We start from the raw sequence: 25,510 nt of genomic DNA, 5'->3' as shown, positions 1-25,510 counted from the left end.
TTTGATGCATATAGGAACCTAGTATTTATAAACAAATTTGAGCACACATGTCCATGGAGTAGCCTCCATAACAACCAAAACAGATTGAGACCAAAGCATTTCATATAGCAGAAAAGTCTGAAGCTATCCCACTAAGGTCATTAGCTGAATGCAAATTATAATTATGATACAGCATTGAATGAGGAACTGAAAACTTCTACTTATTTCCTTCACTAGCCTGAATTCTGTTCTAAAAAAATCCAAACAAACATTGTGACATGCCAGAATTGAAGAACTGCTTTTTAAAATCAGAACTCTGCGTTAAGAAAACTATCATAAAAATACAAACCTTCCTTGCACTCTTTGTTTTTCTCCACAAGAGGGGATTTCTCCCTCCTTCCTGCTATGGGAATATTGTCACTCTCATGTTTTGTACTCACAATACATTTGTTTACTCCATCATTTTTGTGTCTTTTTTTCCCTATTTTGAATTAAGTGTTCACACCAGACAGTCCTATTAAATCCTCACACTACACTTTCATTTGCTATTCTCAGAAATATGAAAGAGTTAAATCCTTTCCCTACCAGATCTAATTAATATGTGCATTGCAATATAAAAATTGTGTCAAATAAAATGTAGAATAATGTCCGTTTAGCAAACCCATGCCATTTTACCCCTTCCATAAAGAAACTTGAGAAGGTTGACAAATTCAATCTCTGGGGAATTGCTGGTAATATATGGAGATTGCCCACCTACCAAGCTGAAAATACTTTGCAAGTGTCTGCAGTTGAGAAGCACGCTGCTCTAGAAAGTTAAGAAACCGTCTGCAAAGCTCACATAGGAGTGGCAATTTTGCATCTGTTGTCTGGAAATGCCTTCTCAACTGCAAAGAAGGAATTCAGTAGAAATAGGGAGTCATACTACCAGCTTTTGATGTGAAAACCCTGCCAGTGAATGCTCGTGGAACACTGATGTTCTCCCTCTGCTCAGAGACCATGAAGTCTCACTGCAGAGAGTTTGGAATTGCTTGCAGCACTCCTTCCAGTTCAGTGAAAAAGTCTGTCCAATAGGACAACATGGCCAGTAATTATCTTTCATTCATTCTCAGTGAGCTCCATTAAAGCTAGCAGCTTGTAAATGGCTGCTTTTGCCTTAGTTGTTTGGTCACAGAAGGACACTTTTTTAAATAGTAAAAGTTAAGTACATTCACTACTAATTCTTTATTGTGGTTGTACTTTCTTTGGTGCCATGTTTCCTTTCAAGGTTAAATCTTTTCTGCTGCATCAGCACTTCTATGCTGTAATATTTAGGAGTCTGGGTTTTATTTTTTTCAATATATATATAGACTTACATGCTTTATTATTGCCTTTAATGACAGTTAGCTACAACTTTATTTTGGGGAGTTTTATTTGTTTTAAAAAAAAACAAAACATTATGACTATTACAAGCTTTTTTATGACAATAAAAAGGTGATTCTTTCTGTATTCAGAAAGCATACAAGAGATTATTATTTGCAGTTTCAATACAAGTAAGCTATACTAATAATACTGGAAAGGAGGGAACCATAGCTTCTATAAAGCTATTTGCCAAACTGCAGTTAACTAACTTCCAGCATCCAGCATTACTGACTTCCCCTTTTACAGTACACTAACAGCTGAGAGAACTTTACCTTCACATGGCAAGATCATGACTGAAAACTAGTGAGATGTCTATAACTGTATGGTAAAATGGATACAATTAATTTCAGCAAAACAAACTTTTAAGAGCAAAAGCAGCTTTACCAACAACACATTTAACTGATGATTTCTACCTTAGCCTTTATGCTTTTCAAATTACAAAACACTATGAATCAAATCATCTTTAGATCTGCATTACTAAAGTAGTAAGGCATAGAAAGATTTCACCCTTCATAAAAGACAGGTAAACATGATTCAATATCAAGGGAGCCTCAGCAGAATCTTTAAGTTGAACAAGCAATATGTATCCTACAGATTAATTCCCTTCAGCCTGATCCTCAAAAACAAAGATTACAATTAATACTTTAAGGAAGATAGCATACTTCAGGCAAAAGAAACATAAACAGAAAAACAGAAAAGCTCACGAGTCTTCTGATTCATCAGAAAAGTCTTCAGCATCTGTCATGAGGAAGTATTAAGCTGAATTCCGTTTAGTACAGAAGGAGGGGAATATATTCAGTGACCACTTACACAGCTGCATCTAAACTGGTGTCTTTATATATTCTCTGTCAAGAGTAACAACTGTGTGTGGGCAGCTGATGAAGTATCACCCTCAAAGTTGACTCTTGGTAGGGAAATTAAAAAATTTTACTCCCAGTTCTCTCAGACAGCTTTACAACTCAGGGGAAAAAATACAAATTAAATCCACCCTCCCCAGAAACTCTCAGCCTTCTAAATAGTATCTCTCCCCAGCAGAAAAACAAACAACACACAAACAAAAAAACAAGAGTATTTAAAACATTTACTTTAAAAAGGCAGTGCTTCCATAATATGCTAGTCCAGTATTATCACCATCTTGCTTGACCCTTGCTTAAAGATTTATTTAGCAAAAATATTTCAGTGAAGTAGCTTTGTCATACAAGACAAGCAGAGACAGAAAGCATCACTATTTAGCTGTGTAAAAACTGAATTGCACAACTAGTTGTTGAAGTCTAGTTAGCAAAAGGAATCGCAACAATGTGGATAAGGCAAAAGCTGCTTTTGCAAAATACATGGCTTGACTTGGTACAAAACATTTTTGAAAGCCCAGCACTTACAGGGAGAATAAGGATAATCCTTCAGATTTTTAGCAGTAATAAATTACTCATATTCTATTCTCTCTAATGTTAACAAATCCTTAATGTTAAATGAATTTTGGAGAACAAGACAAATCAGCAAAATTTAACAAACCATGACCAAATCTGAGACAGATGGTTACATACTGAAATTAATCATATGCTTGGTGTGTATCAATTCTTCAGACCAGTTTCAGAAATAAGGATGGTTAAAAACATAAGAATAAAGATGTGATCATTACATACACCATTTTCTTCTCTTAGAATTTTTTTTTTTTTTTACAGAGAATATTTACCTGAATCTTTCAAAATTCACCTATGTGGATTGATTCATGAAAAATCTTTTAATCAGAAGATGATGAATTGTACAAATTAGAGCTGGATACTATCAGCTACAGTTCAATTAGAATACAAAATTGCCCTTGACTGGAGAGCCAGCACAAGGTATGCTTTCAGCACTAAAGGACGCTTACTGTAAAATAAAAGACAGAATTAATAAGCGTTTTTTCATTTTAACAACACAAGTTGAATACATGGAAAGAGACCCAAACATACTCCATATTCTTTCTCAGGATGGCAAAAAACCTCCATGCTACAGCGTCCTAATAAATATACATTAAATTATTATAAAATTAATAAAAATAATGAAAGCACTGAAGTATGGGAGACGTTCACATTTACCTATAGTTTTTAAGCAGTACTGGTAACTTATTAACATAAAAAACACACCCTTTTTGATAGGTAAGTTATATAAGTAACGTCCACTGCATAGCACCTCTGAGAATTTCTGTTTCCAAAGTTAAAAGTTTCATCTGAAAAAGGATGGCAGTATAAAATCATGTATGTAAATACAGTTATGTGCATATGAAAACATAAAAAGTTTGTTCCAAGTATGTTTAAACTGGAATATATGGCTTGCTGGAAGATGCCTCTGATCTAGTTCAGAGACTGGAGCATTACCTATGGGGGAAGTGTACTGTTATGAAAAGAAACATTACTAGCAAAGCAGTAGAACATTTCTTTTCCATGGCTACATTCCTGGGGATGCAAGATAGTCAAAACAAACCCAGCTGTCATCACTAGCACACCAACAGCAAGAATCAGGCAGGAGATGAGGTTATCTGAATGGTTCCATCGCTCTTCAGACAGCCTTAGATAACACGCTGTTGGGATGATAAAAACAAGTGGTGTAGCACTCAGAACTCCCTGCATGTGGAAAACAACAATAAGAAAACTCTAATAAGCATGTATATTCAGAACCTGAAGAACAAGAACCTGAATTTGTAAATAGCCGTGGTTAGATTGATGCAGCAGTAGAGCGGGAGAATAGAGGCCTTTCCCAGTTTCGATAAATACAAAACTCTTTTCCAACTCACAAATAGCTTGTAAAACAATATTTGTGCTTTGATGACACAGAATAATATTTTAAGTTGGAAATATTTCCATTAGATATGATTAGCAGAAGTTTCTAAGCTTCAGAAGTAAAGGTCCAAACATAATAGTTCTTCAGTACAGTAAGTGACATGAAATATTTAAGCTCATTCCACCTAGGAGCCTAGATCTGCCTTCAAAGAAGTGGAAATAACATGTAGCAGGTCAAAGAATTGTGATAAACTTTTATGACTTGATTTACAGTAACTCACCTATGAAAGCTAAGCTCCATTAGAGTAAACATCCCTTACTAAAAATTCGGCTTCTCTTTAGTTGTTACACATAAATATAGATTAAAAGCAAATGATCAAATGCGGGAGACACTGATTAACATATGACTAACATGTCAATAAAACATTTTATGCACAAATTTTGAACATCCTCTGTCACATACTTTAAGAAACTTTTTTGTTTTAACTAAATTATGGTGAGGTAGCAATTCAGCCTACTGAATACCTTTGCCTCACTGTACACTCTTTTGTACATCTTTATGATAGAAACTGTTAAGAGTGATCAGTACTTGCAAGAAGCATCTTTCACAAAAAAATAAGAGTCATAAGCATGTGAAGAAATGCAAACCAGCATTAAAAGATGCTAAGTCTGCAGACGCTTGACTGCCACATGACTGAATTTTTTCCCTGAAGAACCGACAGTGAGCAAACATGAAGGCTTGTGCTTTGCTTTAAAAGCAGAAAACTAAAAAAGTAAGCAGTCAGAAGCAGCAGTAAATGCCATCACCAGTGAAGACCCAGAAAACAGTCCTTCTACTGGACCAAAAGTCTGCTGAGAAGATCGATCAGCTTTCCTTCATATGCAAAAACTTACTCCATTCATTTTTCTCTGCTAGCAGTGAACAAGACTCTGAACATTCTTTGTAAGCACAATTACATCCCAGAAGTACATGTATCACTACTGTCAACGTGTCTCAAGATATGAGATATGAGCTACCCACTCAAAAGCCTGGCTAACAACTTCTGTTTGAAACTGAACCAAACTGTTGGCTTGACTGTTGAGTAACTGCTTAGGCCTCTCTGGGTAAACACATTGCATTAATGGAATATTTACTTTTGAGTAATTACTTTAGAATAATTCAATTCCAAATAGGAATCAAATATTTATTCATGCTAAAAAGACTCACTTGTAGTTCTCTAAAGTAAATTTATTATTAAAATATATAAAATCTTAATACACATACACATATATAGAAATAAAGTGTGCACAGTTAATGAGGCTCATTTTACCGGGCTTCAGATATTTGATCCAAATAGGAATGCATGCATGCACAAATACAGAATTTTATTGGTGTGCTATATGCACGCACAGATCAATTTCATTCATTTGTTATGTAAAAACAGGAAGAAAAATGATGGAAAAGAAATTACCAATGGATGTCACGAGTGAGGACCACTGTTTATATTCAGATAGTTTCTTCTCAGCTAATCCTTTTGAAATTATAACTACATAGGTAATATTTCAAACAGAGGGCAATTGCATAGCTTATCTGAATATTCAGACCAGCGGTATAAGATTAGTTGAAGCACGCTCTGCAATATCATTGCTACAGAATCACTCACTACCTCTTGGTGAGTGGATAAACTGCACTGTAGATTAGAACAATGTAAATGTACTTGAATGCATCATGTAGCATAAAGAATAACCGCCCACACTGTTTGGTAAACAAAGCAGTTCTCATCAGGTTATGACATTCATGCTATGAAATCACTCAGTTTTTCTCCCCACTAAGCCCAGCAGGTAAAAATTCCAGTTACCTCGCTAGTACTGCTTTCATTTTTAATTTTTTTTTTTAACTATTTTTCCACTCACTCTTTGCCCCCTTTAGCACACAACAGACTGCCCCCATATTTAGTGATTTGTAAATTTCTTCAGAAGAAGAGTTGGATGCAGTCCTGCAATAGTTTGGGATGAGTATTGTAGTGATTTCTATTGCAGTTTAAATAAATGTGGCGAGTTGCAGCAAGTTGCTATGAATTGCTAAGGAAAAAAAAAAGCCCTTCAACTGTCTGAAATTTTCTTCCTAAACATTCTCTCTAATTTAATTACATTGAATAATTCCTTCTTATTCTACTAATATCTTTAACTGAATGCTATGTTGAATTACATAAGATTTTTACTAGAGCTATGGATATTTCTGAACTTTGCTTTATTAGAAAAGTGATTTATTAAACAGAAGAGTATACAGGTTCACTTACATTCAGCTCTAAAACTATTCCAAGGCAATCATACACTAATGATACACCAGTCGCCACAGCAATGATAATTACTGTCACAAGAATATGGAAAACTGTTGAGAGGTTCCCATGGAAAAATACATTGGCAATCACCTGAAATAGAACCACAACTTTAAGCCTTGATTTTGCTCTTTATTTCAACAAATAGCTTATAACAAATCTTGTACTGTTAAGGAACAAAAAGAACGGGTGAGAATATACTGACTGAACTTTACCTTTGTTGCTTCAAGAAAACACCTTCATCTGCCCCCAAAAATAACTCATAGCAAACATTAATAAAATTGCAGAACACTTTCCAGACTGGCTTAGTTAACATCTTCAGGATTTATTTTCCTCTCATTTGACTGCTACAGAATAAAACTACTTTCTATTGTTTATTGAACAAATGGATTTCCTCAACAGAGATACTTTAATCAAGCAAAACTAGGAAGCATAATAAATATGCTGTTTTTAGCTATTCAACATGATACCACCAGTAGCATTTATACCAATCTTGGAATTCCACACAGCCCTTACAGCTATTATTATTAATATATTGGATATTATAATAAATATAACATATTGCCAGAATCTAAATGGTACATGTACCATCATATTTAGAACAGCACGCAGCAGAACAAGATATGTTGATATTTATTACGCAACAGCCATTGACTTCAGCGACAATAAGTGAGAACACTAGTGATATATCAACACTGTTAAAGAGAGGATGTGAAAAATGCTTACCTCTCTGGTCACAAAACATTCAAGGGGAAAGGTCAGAATTACAGTAACTCCATAACAAAACCTTCCAAATGTAGCAAGGTTGTCATCTCTACAGTAGTTTTCAAATATATCTCCTGAGGCATAGCAAAACATCAATTAGATTGAACTCATCTCATTTGCTTATTTGTAAATTGAAGTATAAGTTAATGGAATCACTGGAGTAATTGAGACTTCCTAATCCCCTTTCCTCTTATATCAAGAAAAAATTTCATCTTAACCCATTAGCAGTTTTTTTTTTTTTTTTTTTTTGCAGCATATGCATATATTAAAATATTTCTGAAAGATATATCAGTGTCATCTGTCATCTTCCCCTTAGCATCAGTTTCGTATGAAATGCTGCTGTTTACCTTGGTAGGAAACAGAAAAAGCTTGTAAATGAAATACATATTTCATTTAAAAAAGTAAGTCAGAGAACAAGAACAATTATACAAGGAAGACCAGGAAGTTACCTCTGCGTAACTGCATTTCCCTTATAGTATCTAATCATAACTGGTAAGGTGCAGTGAAGAATTTCAAATATTCTGACCCTGAATGCCCATTATAAATATATAGATTATTAACCAGTATATCTTTTTACACCTAACAACAAAAACATTGATGAATAATTCAAATAATCATCTTGCTTAGTGGTTACAACAATGAATCTGGAATAATGATCCATGAGACTTAAGAAAAGCTGCCAGACCACAGTAAGACAATGGACTACACCCTTTCTACCTGGTTGTTATACTGTTTTATGATTTACTACTATCAGGATCACAATGGCACTAAAGAAAGAATAAAGCATGCTTTACAGAAATAAATCTGAAAGATTTTGACAGGAGAGACAGAAGGCAAGGTGTCTGCACTACAGTCATAAGCTAAGGGATGGTTGCAGACACAGCTTTCTTGTTTGAAACATCAAGCCAGTTTGCACTTACTCTACATATAGCTGTGTCTAGGACTGTAAGTTATTCTGCATAAACAGCACAGGAAGTAGAAAAAGGGACAGGTCAAGCAGTAATCCCCATCACAGTTCCTCTGTTCTCAGCTATACACTGGTTCTCATTATGAAAAAGCTTTCTCCTATGATTTGGTACAGCACTATTAAATAACAGAAGAGTTGTCTGCAACGTGTATTTTATTTCAAAGAACTAATGCACTGACCAATATTACGCTTTATCTTTTGAAAGAACTTTTCCAATTTCTTTTTAACAAAATCATGTTAAATATCATTACATATTTATTACTTTATGCATTTACATATCTGCATATACACACAGAGATTATGGAAGCACTACTTATATCAGATGGTTGTTGTAAAGATATGAAGTGTCCCTAAGTCAGAGTTAGGTTGCTATGTTTGCACAGATAGGAGAATGTACAGAAGTGTATGCTAGGCACCCTATACAAAAATCAAGACAATACTTTCTTCTTCCTTCTCTGTTAGAGGGCCACATGGCTAAGTTATGGATGTTTAGTTCTCATTTGGCCATGGAAGCATTCAAAGGGGATTTTCACCACTGAAGATTCCCGTTGGGAATCTGACACCTATTAACATCTATCTGACATCTTTCTATTCTGCTTTGCTTGAGGGGTAACTACAAGAAATAGCTATCCTAACTATTTATATGTCCATAAAGTGTGTAAGTATGCCAAAATCATACGAAGCTGTTAACAACTGGACTTGAAGTGCAAGGACTGTAAGGAAGCATGAAAACTGAGGGATTGAGCAGTTTACCTTCTGTGTATCCCGTAAAAGTCATGTATCCACATGCAGCAAATAGTACACTGATAACAACAGCAAGTAAAACGGACACATGTGTGATTCGAGACCAGTTGTTCAATGTGGGTTCTTTCAGAGAGCCATATATTAAAAAGCTGTTATGGTGGCAGATGAATGCTGAAACACACATAGTAGTTAAAGGAAATACATGAATTTATGCGTATATATATATATATGAAATAAATTAATGGAGTATGTATTCCATGGTAGAAGAGACATAGCAGTTTGGTACAACTCACTATTGAACACAAACATTAAACCTGCAATGAATGGAATTTCTACTTAATTATTTGATTTGATGAAGGCCTATAGTCATCTTGAGATGACTCTGATTACACTACCCTAAAATGCCATGGTGTTTCTTCCCCTCCTCCCCATGAGTATCAAAAAAATCCCAAATTAAAAAAAAAAAAACCAAAAAATTCTAGGTTCAAAAATATCCAAGTCATCTCTTAAAATTGATCTGAAGACTGAAAATACAAAAATGACTTACCAAAAGACATCACCCCAATGGCTTGTACTGCGTTTGATTTTGCAAATATCCATGCATTTTCTGATTTGGGTCTAAAACAGAATTTGTTAGATTATGCTCTTTTCAACCATCACCTACTAAGAATAATTTAAAATACCATGCTGTAATACAGAACTCCTAACTGAATTAGGCCAGTGTTCATCAATAGTAAATTGAAACCAAGGAGATGCCTTTCTCACCTCTCGTTTTGAGAAAAGTATTCCAGGAACCAGTTCTTACAGCCAAAACTGTCAGTCTGTTTCTGCAACCAGTTATGTAAATAAACTCTTCAAGTCATCATTTATCAAGAAACAGTAAATGGGAAGGTAAAAGCTGTTACTAGCTCTGGATGAGGTTTTTCTCAACCCAAAACTTCCTTAGACTACTTGAAGGCATTTTATTCTTTCGTATTTACACAAGTAATGCACAGATTCCAGAGACTTACTTGTAGACCACAAATCAAGTGAGGCAGTTTGTCTTTATTTACACCTGTTTCAACTGTTCCTCAACTTAAAGGAAGCGTGCTAGTTCCCAAAGTAGTGATAAAGATGAAGAAAATATACAGAGATCTTGATAACCAGGCAAGAATGAATTATCTTCCACATCTGCTTCTCTAAGATACATGCACCATTTTGGACCTTAGAGAAGGACTACAGAAAACTGTCAGCAATCTTTGTTAAAATCCATTTGATATATTAAAAAGTTTCCTGAATAAAGAATCAAAATAAAGAAAAAGGAAACACCCTTCCCAAACGTGCAATTTTCTAAAAATATAAATGGAATTCACAAATCAGTTTAGCCTTTTCTTTGTAATACTCAAGCACAGACAAAGCATGAGTACAGAAAAGCTCGCTCTTAGATAGTGTGCTGCTGCTAGCTTTGATTGCTCCATTTTTATTTAGAGGGAAAGCTGTTGCCTCCTGAGGCCTTAAGCTGCTATCATCACCCTAATGCCCTACGAGCAGTATGACAATGACATCAGTTTTGTGAAGGTAACATTGGCAGCTTTGTCTCTCCCTCTACTTGATAAACAGGTGATTTTGACAGCTGTGGTGGATTATGCTATGCTAGGTTTCACCGCTGACAAATTTTTAAACCATATTAAAGAAAAAAGTTACATTGCTGTTAGTTTCTGCTTTGAGAACTCATTATTTCTTCAGAACTTAAATAGTCAAGTCTTCCTTTTCCATATTAAAAACCTGATTTCTAGTATCCTATGCACATTCAGCTTAAAAGGGCTTGTAGGCTTTTAAACTATGGATGCTAACCTTAACAAGAACAGGACCTGAGCATCAATATCAAGCCTGTTTTTTTGAGTATGGATGCTGTTCACATTTCTGACTAACATGCAGCTTCTGATGTTAAGCACCTGAATATGGCCCTCCTAAAATATACTCAGATTCAGCATGTAGATGTGATAAGAACTAAGGATGAAATAAATATTGTGCATTTATCTTGTAAAACAGTCGTTCTGTTCAAATACAGCTGCTGTGGATCCTTATAGCAGCCTTTAATTCAATGCCAGTGATTTCAAACCACTAGAGATATCTGTGAATAATTCATATTCATGATTTTGAATGCCTTTTTCAGGAAAACGTTCACATCTGATTCAAGAAGCAGTAATAGTACCAAATAAAAACAGACTACAGAAAATAACATTACAACTATTCAATTCTATAACCACTAGAGGTCAGCTTTGATATCAAATAAACAGAATGGAAATCTGATAATATAATCCTTTGATGATATAATTTTTGAAAGTCACTCAGTGCTTTTCTATTCACAATTAGTGTTTAGATTATCTAATGCCCTATATAGAAAAATATCTCTAAAATGCACAGAAATAAAGAATGCATGGATATGAAACACTTCCTCATCAACCACAACAATTCCACACTTTTTCCTGTGAAAATAGCACATGCGTAACTATAACTATGTGTAACTATAAGGCCATATCATAAACTCTGACAAATAGAGATTTAAAAAATGGAATGTAGAAAGTATATGATTTTCAGATGAAACATTGTGAATGAAGTGGCCAAATAATTAAAAAGCAATCAAACTAAATGTATCAGGAACTAGTTTCCCCACTGCACAGTGTTAGCTTATGCACTGGCAATATGCAGACTGAAATACTGCTTGGCTTTGTTGAATGAATGGCAAATCAGATTGGGAGTATTACTTGGAGGTGGGGGGTGGAGGACTCCAAAAGAACAACATCCTGTTTATTTAGCAATGTAAGAGATAAATTCCTTCCATTTCCAGATCCATGATTTTAACACTGTCAGTAAATGCCATGTCATAGCAAGCACATTGTTGCAGGTGACACTTGCAACAGTATGCAGCTCACTGTTTCTTACATTAAGTGATATAGTCCTGCATGAATTTTCAAACACATTCTCAAACATTGGGAATAAGCAGATTTCACACAGGTGTTTTACATAAACTAAAAAGTGAAAGAAACACATTGATATTTCAATCAGATTCCCATTAAACTTCAAGCAAATCATTTGCATAAAAGCACATATTAGATGAAATTGTTAAGTGGAAAACAAATGACTTCACGAAGACTTGAGGAATTCATGATAAAAAGATCCATTAGTGAGTGTCATGGTCTAACAAGCACACTAGCCACACACAGACCAAGGTAAGCGTACACAAATTTATGTGTCTGTGTAGGCAGATGCACACATAGGCTGATAAAGTGTTACCTGGTATTCTGGTGTACTCTACCTGCTCGACTCTCAGTCCTGCTGCTACTTCTAAAGACACTTTTGCTTTGTTTTGACAAGGACCTTTGTTCTGACCCAGTTTGATCTACTTCATTGTTATTTGAATTGCAAGGGAAAGATTTCATCTTCCGCTCTCACAAGAACAGCAGTAGCTGTGAAAATCCATGAATGATAAAAAGTAAAGCAGCTTACTTCTCTACTTTCAGTGTATTAAAAAAAAAAACAAAAAAAAACCACACAGGCCATGGCTGCTCAAGGTTTTCCTCATGCTGGAGAAGAAGCAGAACTTAGATGAAACACAATGAAAGTTACTATTTGTGACGCCAAATGCACTCGGTGAAAGCTGTACTGTCTATAAAATATAGAAGTTGTAATACAATGTAATAGTTGATAGATAATGTAACTGTGATTCTTAGAATAAAATCAGTACAGGATTGAACAAGAAGACATTCCAAGGGAGACACCAGCTAGGAGAAACTCTCAGCTGGAAGTGTAACAACGGCAAGACAGCCTCACAATTAGAACCCTCAGTGGGAAGGCAGTGAAGCCTAGTGGTGAAAAAGCACAGTGGGTGAGAAAGTAATGCTCTGCTACTCAGTCTTCAGAATACTTAAGGGAAAGAATAACATAATAAACATGCTAGTGAGTTTTAAGAAGTTTTGATGACTTTGGTGTTTACCTACGTAAGAACAGGGGGAAAAAATATGAAGAGAACAAAATAAACACGGTAAAGGCAGTTCACATCCAGATCATAAGAAAGACTCAGGCAAATTTGTTTGGCAGTCCATAACAGCATGTCTTCTTCCTATTGTAAAACATGTAAAATAGAGGAATCCGCACAAGATTTTTGCTTCACAGCAATTCTGTTCTGTCATTTATGTAGAAACACTGCCAATATGCAGTACAGCAGCAGAGTGCTTCAGAAGCAAAATATCTTAAATCAGAGTAAGAGAAACGTACATCCCTGATCTCATCCCAGCTAACAGGCATAAAATACTGCTGGAAAAAAAAAACTGAATTTTTAAGCAGGAAACAAAGTAATGCGTTTAACAGTGGAGCTACATGTCGGAATGAGCAAAAGACTTCCCACTCTTTTGGGCTGAAGATCAGTGACAAACCATGAGGTTTTGGTGCAAGCCAGCAATTAACAAAATAATCATGGAATACACAGTAGATTAATTCAGATTTACTTCAATGACTTAGACAAAAAAACATAAAATTTTAATTCAATTATATTGTAAAGTATCTTTGTTGTTTCAATCTAAACTTATAGTTAGAGATACTGGGTATAACCTCAACCAACGTAATGGAAATTAGTAATGCTCACATCAGCCTTGAATTTCAGGTTAAGCAAAGTCATTTTGATTGTAAAAGGACACAGACAAGGTAAAGCAATATACCAGCCCCACTTAGTTACAGCTGCTTTAATCTCCATTTTTTCTTAATGAAAAACTAACAGGTCTGTAAATATAAACTTGGGTCTTAGTGTTTTGAATTTCATCACAGTAAAGTTTATCTTTGTTTACTGTTGGCTTAATTATAAAGAAGAAAAGAATCAACTTCCTACTTTCAAGTTATTTTTCCAAATGCTTAGTGTTTCATCCCTGTGATCAGCTGCCAGTTGAGTAATTCTCGCTTCCTATTTATGTGTAGCAGATGCTCTTCAAGTTTTTTGTATATATGTATGTATAAGGCAGATACTGATATCATGACATTCTTCCCAAAAGAAGATCAAATTAAAATGATCCATCTTTATAAGATACATAAAGTATTGCTTTTTACAGCAATGAATGTTAGCTTAATTTTTGAAACGTTAAGTTACTTTTTGCAGTATTAAGGTATCTGAAAACACAGTGTGAGATAACTCTACTCTACTGGTTTTGATCACAGTAGATAATTCCCTACCTACAAGCAGGTGGAAACAGAGAAAAGAATGGGTCATCTAAATGCATTTTTTATCTAAAATCTTAAACTACTGAGAATAAGGGTTGTTAAGCACTGGAACAGGCTCCCCAGGGAGGTGGTTGAGTCACCATCCCTGAATGTGTTTAAAAGCCATTTGGATGTGGTGCTTGGGGACATGATTTAGCAGTGGGTTGTTAGAGTTAGGGTAGTATGGTTAGGTTGCGGTTGGACTTGATGATCTTGAAGGTCCTTTCCAACCTGAGCAATTCTATGATTCTATGATAAGCTCTGGGTCCAGAACACTGGATTTTATTTGCAAGAACTTTACGTCCTTCAGACAACAATAATAATATAGCTGATATTAATCAGAAGCAAAAGTAGAAAAAAAGTACCTCAATTTCATATTTGTCATAAGAGGAAATTAAACCAAATAATCCCTCAACAGAAATACATGTTTTTTCCTTCCTAAGAAGAAACAAGAAATCATCAGTCTCATTACATCCCCTAACAACTCCCTCCACTCCCAAAGCAACTAAAAAATAAAACAAAACGCAACACTTTAAAGCCTCTTAAGTGCTGTTTTCAGCCTACAGTTTAAAACACATCAAGTCATTGCAAAGAATAATTCTACAATAAACTTCATGAACAGAGTATAAGAAAGGAAAAATTGCCAGCTCATAGTTCTGCAGAGAAGAGTTTGATATTTATACCAGACTGCAACTCAAGGCACATTCACATCGTGTCATTTTGCAAAACAGAAAACATCAAACAACATCAAACATCAAACACTGTAGCAGAGGCACCACAGTCTCACTTCTATTTACAGAGAACTTAAGGTAGCAATTTTGAAGAGGTGTAAGAAATGACAAAAAAAAAAGACAGTGATGGAACTGTGTTTGTCATTTATAGAAAGAATTACCAAAGCAAAACAAATTACAACGTATTACAGGAGTTTAAGCGTCAGGAAAGGAAAGAATAGTTTGCTCTCCATATTCACTGTGGTTAGGCTGAGAGACAATGAACACGAAGTGTAGCAGGAGAAACAGAGTTAGGAGAACTCCCCAAAGGAAGGCTAGTTAAGAACAGAACTGGAAAATTATGGAGTTGTCAAGAATAAGCTGGACAATCACTTCTCAGCAGCAACAGATCTACAGTCAATTCTGTCCTGTTACAACAGGAGAGATTAAATATCCTCTCTTGGCTCCATCAAGACTTTCTAAGGTTGTACAAGTTATTTTCCTATAAGACAAACTTGAGGGTATCATATTTTAAAAAAAAATATCTTTAAAAACTCAAACTTCTATTATATTTTGAGAAGGATTCAAGAAAATGCATTACTTGCTTGTTTCACCTGCTGAAGTAAAAGACTGGACACACATTAAAATATATAAAATGTGTTCTTCATTCTCACTATAGAAATGAGAGAGCAAACTACTAGCAAAATATTAGAATAGGTCTTTAACAATTCAAGTATACATCAAGTAAACTGTAACAGACACTGATAGAATTATTGTGAGGTTAAAAAGTGACTAACAGTTTATCAACATGCTACATGAACTCATGCAAATAAGTAGTGTAATAGGAAAATAAGAAACATAAAGGCAAAAATGGAAAAGTCTCTAAAGAAATAAGCAGTAAAACATCAAGACTTACTCAAAAAACAACACAACTTATCTTAAGAGACAATAAAGCCATGTATTTCATATATTTCGATGCAACACCACTGTTAAGAAACGTTACCATAGTAACAAGGTCAGGAATAGCTACTATATATAACTTCTTCCTTTTTCAACAGGGAATTTTGAGATTTGCCTTCCAAATACACCTTTAACACAGTAAGAAAAACAAGTTGCTTAAGGAAAAAAGGGGGCAAGGGGAAGAGTATGGGCAAAAATCCCACACTGTTCTAAGTTCATCATTTCTAAGGATGATGGCACCTTTCTGGCACAACTTTATAAACTACTATTTTAGTTATCTTGCCAGCATTAAAACAAATGCCCTGCAATTAGCTCATGTATCACAGTAATCAGACAAATGCACAATTGTGTGCCAACACTTAAACACAGTGGAAGAATCCGATCCTTACAGAAACATTAAAAATACCATATGAATCTATTCCAATAAATAAAAAAGCATATTCAGAAACTCTTTGTCATCTTCATTACCATATCTTCACACTCAAAGGATAAGGAAAAAGAGATAAATCAGACCTTCTAGACCATAAATGAAAGTTACTAGATTAATAACACTTTCTTACAATATAATTATAGAAGTACTGCCACAGCAGACAATCACATGCGTACCTTAATTGTCTAGAACATTCCAATATCCAATGTTAAACACTACAAGACTCACCTACAGTTTCCAATTCATCTGCTTTTTTTTTCGCGACTTTGTAACTTTACATATGTGCAATAGAAGGAAGAAAAAAGGGGCAAGTTTTAGCAGTTCATTTTTTATTACTATCAGTAGATTTATTTATTTAAATACACGTTCCTATCAAAACGACCACATTCAGAACTATATAGACATGAAATAAGAACGATGCAACTGATTATATATGTCAAAAATTCACATTCTAGCAAGTGTAAGAATACTTACACCTGTGAACCGAGTGTTACTGTCCTCACCATCACAATAACCAGGATGATGATGGTTAAAAGCAGAGAAACAAGAGATACCTGTAAAAGAAAACACGCAAATTCAGTCAGTAAACTGCTGAAAAGTTCTCTTCTAAGCAGCGTAATTTTTTTGTAAAGACTTAGTAACCAACTACATTTCTAAATATCACATGTCAAATATTTATAATCATGGAGCTTGTCCTACACCATCACCTCTTCATTTGTTGTCCTCCTTAGTTAACTAGCAAATTGCAGTTATTTGTCTAACTGTAAGAGTTACTTTCCATTTAAATACTTGTAATCAATGGTGCTCAGTATTTCAAGGTCAGACTTGCAACACATACTGCTCTAAAAAAATAATAATGAAATATCCATTTCTACTAACAGTAGATGGAAAAAACTCTATTCATGTAGAGACAAAAATTTTGCTTATACTATTTCAAGTTGTCTGATACTTCTTGGGACAGAAGATGGTCTGAACTTTGAAAATATTTAACATGCTCTAGGTGGATGCAATTCAATTCAAATACCTTGAGTTACACATGACTTGTACTTATTTTCTAATGGCATAGGAAAAAAAAGTTTACCTTTCCCAATTTTGCTATGTCACGATATAAAGATAAAGGTAAGGTAAAGATGATGGTGGTAAAAAGAATTACGAAGTGACGATCAGTAAGCACATTTTCTGATCCAACTGAAACAAAGAAGAAAGCAAATTACTTCTCTACGAGACTGACGTGAGAACAGTTAGTTGCACTCAGAAGTCTAGCAACTACAAACTTTGATGCTGACCATATTTCTATGCCTTTTATTCAAGATGAATAACAGTGAAATAAAGTTTAAGTATTAACAGGGAAGTCATACAGAGCATGTGCACAAACAGAATATTTGTGCAAATTTAACCAACAGGTCATCCTATATGTTATACACATATCAAACTCCAGAAGTGTGGCATTTGTACATACAGATTACTACTAATTCCTTCCATCGTAACTGGATCAATGCTGGTAGACTGCAAGTAAAACTAACATTTCTTTCTGCCATTTACTGCTGAGGATTTTTTTTTGACAGCGCTGATCAATTACTGTGCAGCTGAAGAGGAGCAAATCCTTAAAAAATGACCCTAAAATAAGTTCATTTTGGGGGGGGTTCATGTGAGAATCTCTTTTCTTGAAGTTGCCTGTTCTCCACTTGAAAAACACAGATTACCACATGAGGGCAAAAGCAATGGTATAACAACCCTTGCAATCAGTGGAAGTTTTCCCCACAACTGGTGGTTTTCTGTATTTTTTTTTTTTTAAACAAGCCAACAGCAACTTAACAGGAAACATCTCCGTTTTAGACTACCACAAATCATGATTCTAAACCAGCTTGCTATACAATTTTGACTGGAAAGCGAGTAGCAACTGACAAGAAAAATGTACAGTTCAAGTGTACAGTTCCTAGATCTTTTGGGAGATTATAATGCCTTTTCCCCTTCTTCCTAGACAAGCATTCTACCAGCCAAGTGAAAAGATGAGTGTTCCTTTCATTAAAAAAGTCATGTTGTATACTAACCATTAGGTATTCACTTTATCAAGCTGAACAAAGTGTGACAGTTAAAACTGCATTTCACACCTTGCAAGTTTCACCTGCTTAAAATTATAGTCTTCCTAGGGAAATCAAACAGTTCATACAAACACTAATTTCCACTTCACTGCATACATACTCTTTTTAGTTTAATTTGCCAGTGAAATATATTTAAGCTTAGTTGGTTTTTTGCTGAAAGAGATAAATGCTCCACTGATTCCACTGTGAAAACTTACAACCACAGAAGGATAAGAAGCACATGAATTAAGACCTCAAAATGCTTTTACACTGAGTATCTAGGAGAACATCTGCAGTTACACATGCAGTTTATGACCAACCATACTGACACGCTTAAATAAGCATTAAATCATTATATTATATGCAAGTCATCCAGAATTATTCACTAAATGCAGTTTTAGTATTTAAATATTTATTATAGCAAATATCCAACAATATGACAAATTATGATCTTGTTATTACATCACTGTGGAAGACTATTTGATTAACGTCTCATTAAATAACATGCTCTCTTCACTAGCACTGAGTCCAATGACAACCAAAGATTAGGATTTATAATTCTGAGATTTAAAAAAAAAAAAAACATTCATACAAACAGGCTTCACGTTCATAATTTGACTGACATTTAGGAGTAATTCAGACACAAAGTAACAGGTAGATTACTACTTCTGTTTGCCACAGTATGAGAAGCCCCAAATAAGCATGCTACATTCCTATTTAATAATTTTTTCCCAGTCTGAAACTTTAAAATGCATCTTACCTCCAGGAATTCTCAAGAACACTTTAGTCAAAGTGTCTCCAGTTATTATGTTGTAACTAATCATAGCTTAAAGAAAATTAAAAAAAAAATTGTTAGTACAAATCAAATATAGATTATTTGATAAACCTTTAAATAGATGAATTGTGTGGACTTCAGAATGGCATGCCACCATTCCTCCTGTATGAATTCTAGCTAACATCAACTTTTAAGATTCAGGCTGAAGACCGGGAAAAAAAAAGTTAACAATTCCCTTTAGTTATTTTAAACAGGTACAACCTAGAAAGAATCAAATCTGATAAGCAAGGCCATCGTGCTATTACCATATGAACTTAATACAGAAGGGAGAAAATAAGTCTTTAAAACTGCTTTGTTCATTTCCAATCTCAATTCTTTGTCAGCTGATTTTCAAACTCCTGTTTCAATTTAATAATGTTTCTGTATTAACATAATAAATCAGTCCCGCAATCAAATACACAGAGGCTTCCTAGTTCATGTAAAATGTTTGTGAAATCCTTCAGCCAGAAGAAATGAGGAGAGAAAAACAGATGAAGATAACAAATATGGACTTCCATTCCTCTCTCTCATGAATGAGAACTGTGATTTTAATGTATTCTGCACTGAAAGTATGTGTGCATATGCACACTATGTACATACACACACACATACACTAATGTGGATAATGACCTCAACTAATACATAAACACTCAGTGTTGTAAAATAGTAAGTTATTAACACTACATAAGTAAATAAATTTAAGTGCATTTTGTAACTAGTTTCATGGTAAGGACTGAGGTCTTTAAAAGTATTTCCCATAACCCCAACTTGACTCCCTTAAATATCTCAGCTACCTAAAATGACGAATTTTGCACTGGGACACTGCAGTCACCAAATCCAGTCTCTCAGTATCTCGAGTCACCACCTCCTGCAGTTCTATGTGTGGTGCACTGTTATTCTAGAAGTTTGCTCTTTGCTATTCTCATAGCTACTTTTGTCACTGATTCTTAAGTGTGTGAATTTTTGTGTTATCACATTTCAATTCATTTCTATTATTCCGGTTCTCAGATTTAGTGAATTCTTCCTTAGTCATTCTTTAGCATTCTACAATTATTTATTAAGAAAATAAGTGTATATGGTATACTTTTTACAGAGTTCTTGAAATTTAACAAGTGAAAGAGTAAGGCAATGTAAAAAAGAAGTTACCATTTATAAAGCTTAGATATTTATCTTTCATGTGATCTTACCAATAAATGGATATAAAAACTGAAGAGTTGAAAGAATTAGATAACCTATAAAACCATATGTTTTTCTGACCAGCTCCTGATAGGTGTTGGTACTGGAAAGATTTCCTCCTTTGATCAGTAATATGATGGAAAAATCTGTTAAAATACAAAATTACTGTTAAAGACAGTATGAACCAACTAGCAGTTAGTTACTACTCTCTTTCACTCCTTAAAAAAAGGTCCATAAAAATGAAAAACAGCAGCATTGGAAGACCAGGGAGGAGAAATCTCATCAGAATAGATTTCAATCCACCAAAATCAGAAGCTGTGCTAAGAGTGGTAAGGGAATTCACAATAAAAGAGCAGAAACCTCATCATTTTTGTAGGTAATCAGAATGGCTAAAGCAAAAGAACTGTCATAAGCACCAAAAACTTAAGATTCAATTAACAAGGGAGAAGATTACTAACTAGAGGAAACATTTGGTTATATCCTGGTAGAGAGTAAAACACCACCAATGCCTGTGCCAAATGATTTATTTTGAAAACCCAAGACTGATCCACTCTTGTATGAAGAAGCAACGTACCTTGATAGAGCTTATGTCACAGGTGGAATACTCCAAGACAGAACCTCAACCTTTTATGAAGAACTGTATGGAATGTGCTGTTATTGCATGCTATGCTTCAGTAATTAATTGAGTACCACATAATTTTTCAGTCCGGACAAGTTATACCACAGAATTTACTACCTTGGATAGATGTCTTGACAAATAGAGCTAGACCTCATTTATTCTTCATCTGGCTTCCACTTAGCTAGTAATCTGTGCTGCAATAGGAACAACTCCTTTCAGTATCAGTGTTTATTATCTTCTAGGAGTTCTAAAAGAGACTTCTTTTTGAAGGTAAATCCATGATTTTTTTCTTAAATGAATTATAATCAAAGTGTTCAAAATCTTTATTACACTGGAAGGTTTTAATTCCGTGGTACACTTGAGTGATATACAACCCACTCAATGATCATTGAGTAAATTAGAGTAAAAACAGCACACTAAAATAGGTGATTATAACAGACAAATAAGATCTATTCTTCCAAATGTCACCTTGACCTAGCCTAAGAAACTAGGCTTCACCAAATAAAAGGCACACAAAAAGCAGCTTTAAATGTTGTACAGAGTAATTCTCTACTTTTACTAATCAGCTTCAAGGATTAGTGAGATGAAAATAATTCCCCATTTTACTAAGTCATAAACACTCTTGTTTAAGCTAACGTGAAGTTCAAAATCATCTAAACTTTACAAGACAAGTTTTCACTTTACAACACAAACTGCTTTTATAGTACCTGTGATATAGGCAACTCCAAACAGAAGCAGTACTCCTAAAGGAAAACCAGCTTCTTTCATTGAATATGGCAGTCCTGTAAAAAAAGCCAAGAGATTACAGAAGAATTTTCACAAATACTTATGATGACCAAAATAAAGAAATACTTGGATTAAAAAAAAATAAACTACTTTCAATCTTCCAAATGGGACCAGAAAAAATTAATAACTTCAAACAAGATTATTTTCAGTAGACAAAGGGCTGCCTTGGTGTGAGAAGGAAGGACCTGCCCAACCAGTACTTTCTGGTCATTACAGCAAAAAAAACAGCTGTAGGGTATTTATCACAGAGTCAGACCTCATCTCAGCTGACAAAATTGGATTTTCATGTAATAAGAGAATAAAAGTAGAAAAAAATCTTCAGCAATAACAGCAAAAAACAAGAAGACAGCATTTTTCTCAACACTGGCTAGTGCATAAACAGGGTTGAACATAGGATAGCAAAGAAAACTACGCTTACCTATAATACCTGATCCTATGATGGAGTTAATAATATTAAATCCAGCCGATGCCAGATTACCATTTCCATCTTTATTCCCAGGCTTACTAACCAGGGCTGTATGGTCATCTGTTTCAATCTGTTTCAGGAAGACAATGACAGGATTAAAAACAGGTGAGAACAAGGATTTTACATACATTTAGTTAGGTTAATTCAAACTAAAAAAACATATACTTTCATAGACCTAGATTTGTAGAGGTATTTTGATAATTACGTTTCATTTTTTCCAGTGAGAAACCAAAGGGGAGTGAAAAGCATCTAATTCCTTCATAAGCCTGAGCCGTAATCTTCCATAATTAATTTTTCTCTGCAAAAATATAAGCAGAACAATAATCTGTATAAACTCAGAGTTAGGCTGTTAAGGAGCTTTTTAGTCATGTTCCAAAGGCAGAAATACTATTCAAGTACTTTGGAAAATATTTTGGTTAATCTTACAGCTCAGTAAAAATAGACCCCTAAATCAGGGAAATTAAATCAATTTCAAAAGTTACTTGTAAAGTATGTCAGCACATGAAGATTCTCTAATTCAAAGTTTTCTCCAGTGTTTTCAACACTTCTGTGCCTTTCAGTGGTTTAGTTCATCATGAAAAGCAAATGACACCATAGCATTGGGTAGCTCCAGAAGGTTTCTGTAGGAACCTCTCATACAAAGCAAAATTTAAGGCACTCATTTGTAGCAGCTCCAGCAACTGAAGTAATTACCTTCAAAAAGCATCTCTACATAAGCATGTAGCAGTCCTTTACTTAGATCACCATTTTATTGCCAAAGAACATTTTAGCATTGTCCTTTAGAATGTCGGTATTTTAAATGAAATCATGTAATTAAAAAAAGAACACGTATTTAATGAAGAAAATATCTTATTTTTTCTACAAAAGCAAAACATTGAATACTTTACCATGAAAATAAAACCATTATTTCATGGATGCAAGGGCCTATTTAACATGTATAGCTTCTTGTAAAAACTCAGCTGCTACTTACTTAATTGAATACTTTAATCCTTAAGCAGTATTAACATTAGAAGAGTAATACTGTCTCAGATTAAAGGCCAGTATTATCTGGTATCTCATTTCTGGTAGTAGCCAATGGAAGGTGCATTGGAAGACTACCTTGTCCTAGTTTTCAACATTCTGGATACCTTGGCCTTGGTATGTTCTTGTTGCATTACCTTCCTTAATGGATTGCTCCTTAAATGTGCCCCTTTAGGAAGCTCTGCATATTTTTTAGCTTCTGCAATACCCTGGAGCAAAAAGTTCCACATCTTAATTATGCATCATACGAAGAGACGGGAATATTTCTTTTTTGCTGAATCTGCCATTAAATATTCCCACTTAGCGTCCCCAAAAAATCCGCATCACCACAAAGAAATCAACCATCACTTCCTGCTTATTCTCACCATATCACACCTAGTTTTACAGGTGTAGCAGAAATGCTAAGCCATGGCCTGAACTAGTGACTGAGCACCTGGTGGGATGGCAGGGCCAACCCGGGGAGCTCAGGTGCATTGACTGGAAGGGGGTGGATCCTGGCTCCACCCCTTCCCAGACCTCATTTAGGGCTGGCAGTGGAGACAAGAGTATCTTGCTGTTCTCATTTGCTGTAGCCTAGGATTGTACTATCCCACTACAATTGCTATACTTTCCATTGCGTTTACAGCATCACAACAGGTAATGTTCTTATTTTGTGAAGTTTGCTCTACAGTTGTGAGTGGTACATGTTGTTTCATTGCTGATACAAACACCAGGAGCATCACTGTCATTCTCTCCTTAATAACTAACAACTCTTGCTACCTATGGCATAGTTCATGAGGCATTCTACTAAACTAGAACAGACCAGTTTCATGTTTTGAGTCATTGCTAGAACAAGAACGCGATGCTTGCTATACAGCTCAAAAACTTCATAGTCCTTAAAACCAGCAGTGGACTCTTGAAGTGGATCTCTCACAAACTGCAAGACTGGCTGCATGCCACCAAACAGCTGGGTTCACCCACAGTCATACTGAGAGAATCAAAGAATCATTAAGTGTGGAAAAGACCACTAAGACCATCTTATCCAACCCATCCCCACCATGCCTGCTGACCATGTCCCTCAGTGCTGCATCTCCACAGTTCCTGAACGCCTCCAGGGACAGTGACTCCACCATCTCCCTGGGCAGCCTGTTCTGGAGCATTACCACTCTTTCTGAGAATAATTTTTTCTTGATATCCAACCTGAACCTCCCCTGGTGCAACTTAAGGATGTTCCCTCTCATTCTATTGCTGCCGCCTGGGAGAAAAGGCTGATCTGACGTCACCACAACCTCCTTGAGCTGCAGGGAGCGATAAAGTCATTCCCTGAGCCTCCTCTCCTGATGGAACAATCCCAGTATACGTTAATCATGACAGACCCCCCAGGAACTGAAGTGCCTGAGCTCTGGCACCCAAGTGAGAACCAATTTTGGCTGTGTCAAGCAGCCATGGTTCCCCTAGATTACATATAGATAAGACTCTCCAGTTTACTTTCTTTTTTTCTTTTTCTGCTGGGTACCTGTGGCTCAATTATTTCTCATTGAGTTAAAGAGAAACTCAGGGGTAACAAAAGCTACAGCTCTTGCTAGCCCTACAAAGCCTGACAAGAGTCCACGCTACGGCAAAAAGCAGTGCCCCTCGAGATCTGCAGCCCAGCTACAAGAAGCCCCTGAGCGCTGCCGATCTCACCTGTGGAGCCCCGGCTGGTGGCTGCTCGGTCCCGCCGCGCTCCATGGCCGCGTGCCGGACCCCCACGGATCACAGAGGAGGAAGCAGAGACGCTGCGGGCGGCTCTCGCGCTCCTCCCGGGGCAGCCTCCAGGTGGGCGGCGCGGGCTCCTCTCCGGCAGGCGGAGGCAGGACAGCCGGCTGCCTCCCGCCTTTCTCCACACGGCTTGCTGGTCTCGCTCCATAACGCCCGCCTGCACCGGGGCCGTGGCCATGTGCAGGGTCGCTACTACATTCGTTGTTTTTTCACCTCAGTTAGGGTGAGGTGCTTGGAAAGGGTGCTACGTCAGGAGAATGTACAGGGATTACGGGGTGAGCTAATTCAGAGAGGTAAAACTATTGTGCTGTTGTATGGAATCCTTAGTTACCTCAGTTATCTTCAGCTGTGAGCTCTCACTGAAAGACACTTTGCAAACATACAGAAAAACACATGGAAAGAAAGGTGTATCTTAAGCAAAACCATGAAGTAATAACAAGAAAAAGAAATTATAGATAGTCATTAACTGTGGAGAACTACTGGAAGCAAAACGTAGGGTCTGTGCATCTCAAAAACAACATTGGGAGCTTTCTTCAGTGACTGGAGAGATGA

The 25,510-nt window shown here is 35.7% G+C and overlaps 1 protein-coding gene across 5 annotated transcripts; it reads right to left on the bottom strand.

The window, feature by feature from the left end:
* SLC38A11 (solute carrier family 38 member 11) lies at positions 1,425–25,226 on the bottom strand. Of its 5 annotated transcripts, XM_021400418.1 has the most exons (13): positions 23,584–23,665; positions 23,356–23,427; positions 22,151–22,268; positions 21,654–21,728; positions 20,339–20,473; positions 19,098–19,163; positions 17,338–17,444; positions 16,731–16,810; positions 9,475–9,545; positions 8,937–9,098; positions 7,178–7,290; positions 6,413–6,544; positions 1,425–3,977 (listed from the first exon to the last, which is right to left on the bottom strand). In XM_021400418.1, the coding sequence occupies exons 1-13, from the start codon at positions 23,584–23,586 to the stop codon at positions 3,732–3,734; spliced, it is 1,380 nt and encodes a 459-aa protein (XP_021256093.1). In that variant the 5' UTR covers positions 23,587–23,665; the 3' UTR covers positions 1,425–3,731. The 5 variants fall into 5 exon arrangements, with proteins under 5 accessions (XP_021256093.1, XP_021256094.1, XP_021256092.1 ...); XM_021400419.1 differs by lacking the exons at positions 23,356–23,427; positions 23,584–23,665 and adding an exon at positions 24,884–25,226; XM_021400417.1 differs by lacking the exon at positions 23,584–23,665 and having other exon boundaries at positions 23,356–23,560.

This window comes from Numida meleagris, chromosome 5 (genome assembly GCF_002078875.1).
Source record: "Numida meleagris isolate 19003 breed g44 Domestic line chromosome 5, NumMel1.0, whole genome shotgun sequence".
Taxonomy (NCBI): Eukaryota; Metazoa; Chordata; class Aves; order Galliformes; family Numididae; genus Numida; species Numida meleagris.
The sequence above is the reverse complement of the archived record's forward strand: the minus strand, read 5'-3'. Positions and strand labels throughout refer to the sequence as shown.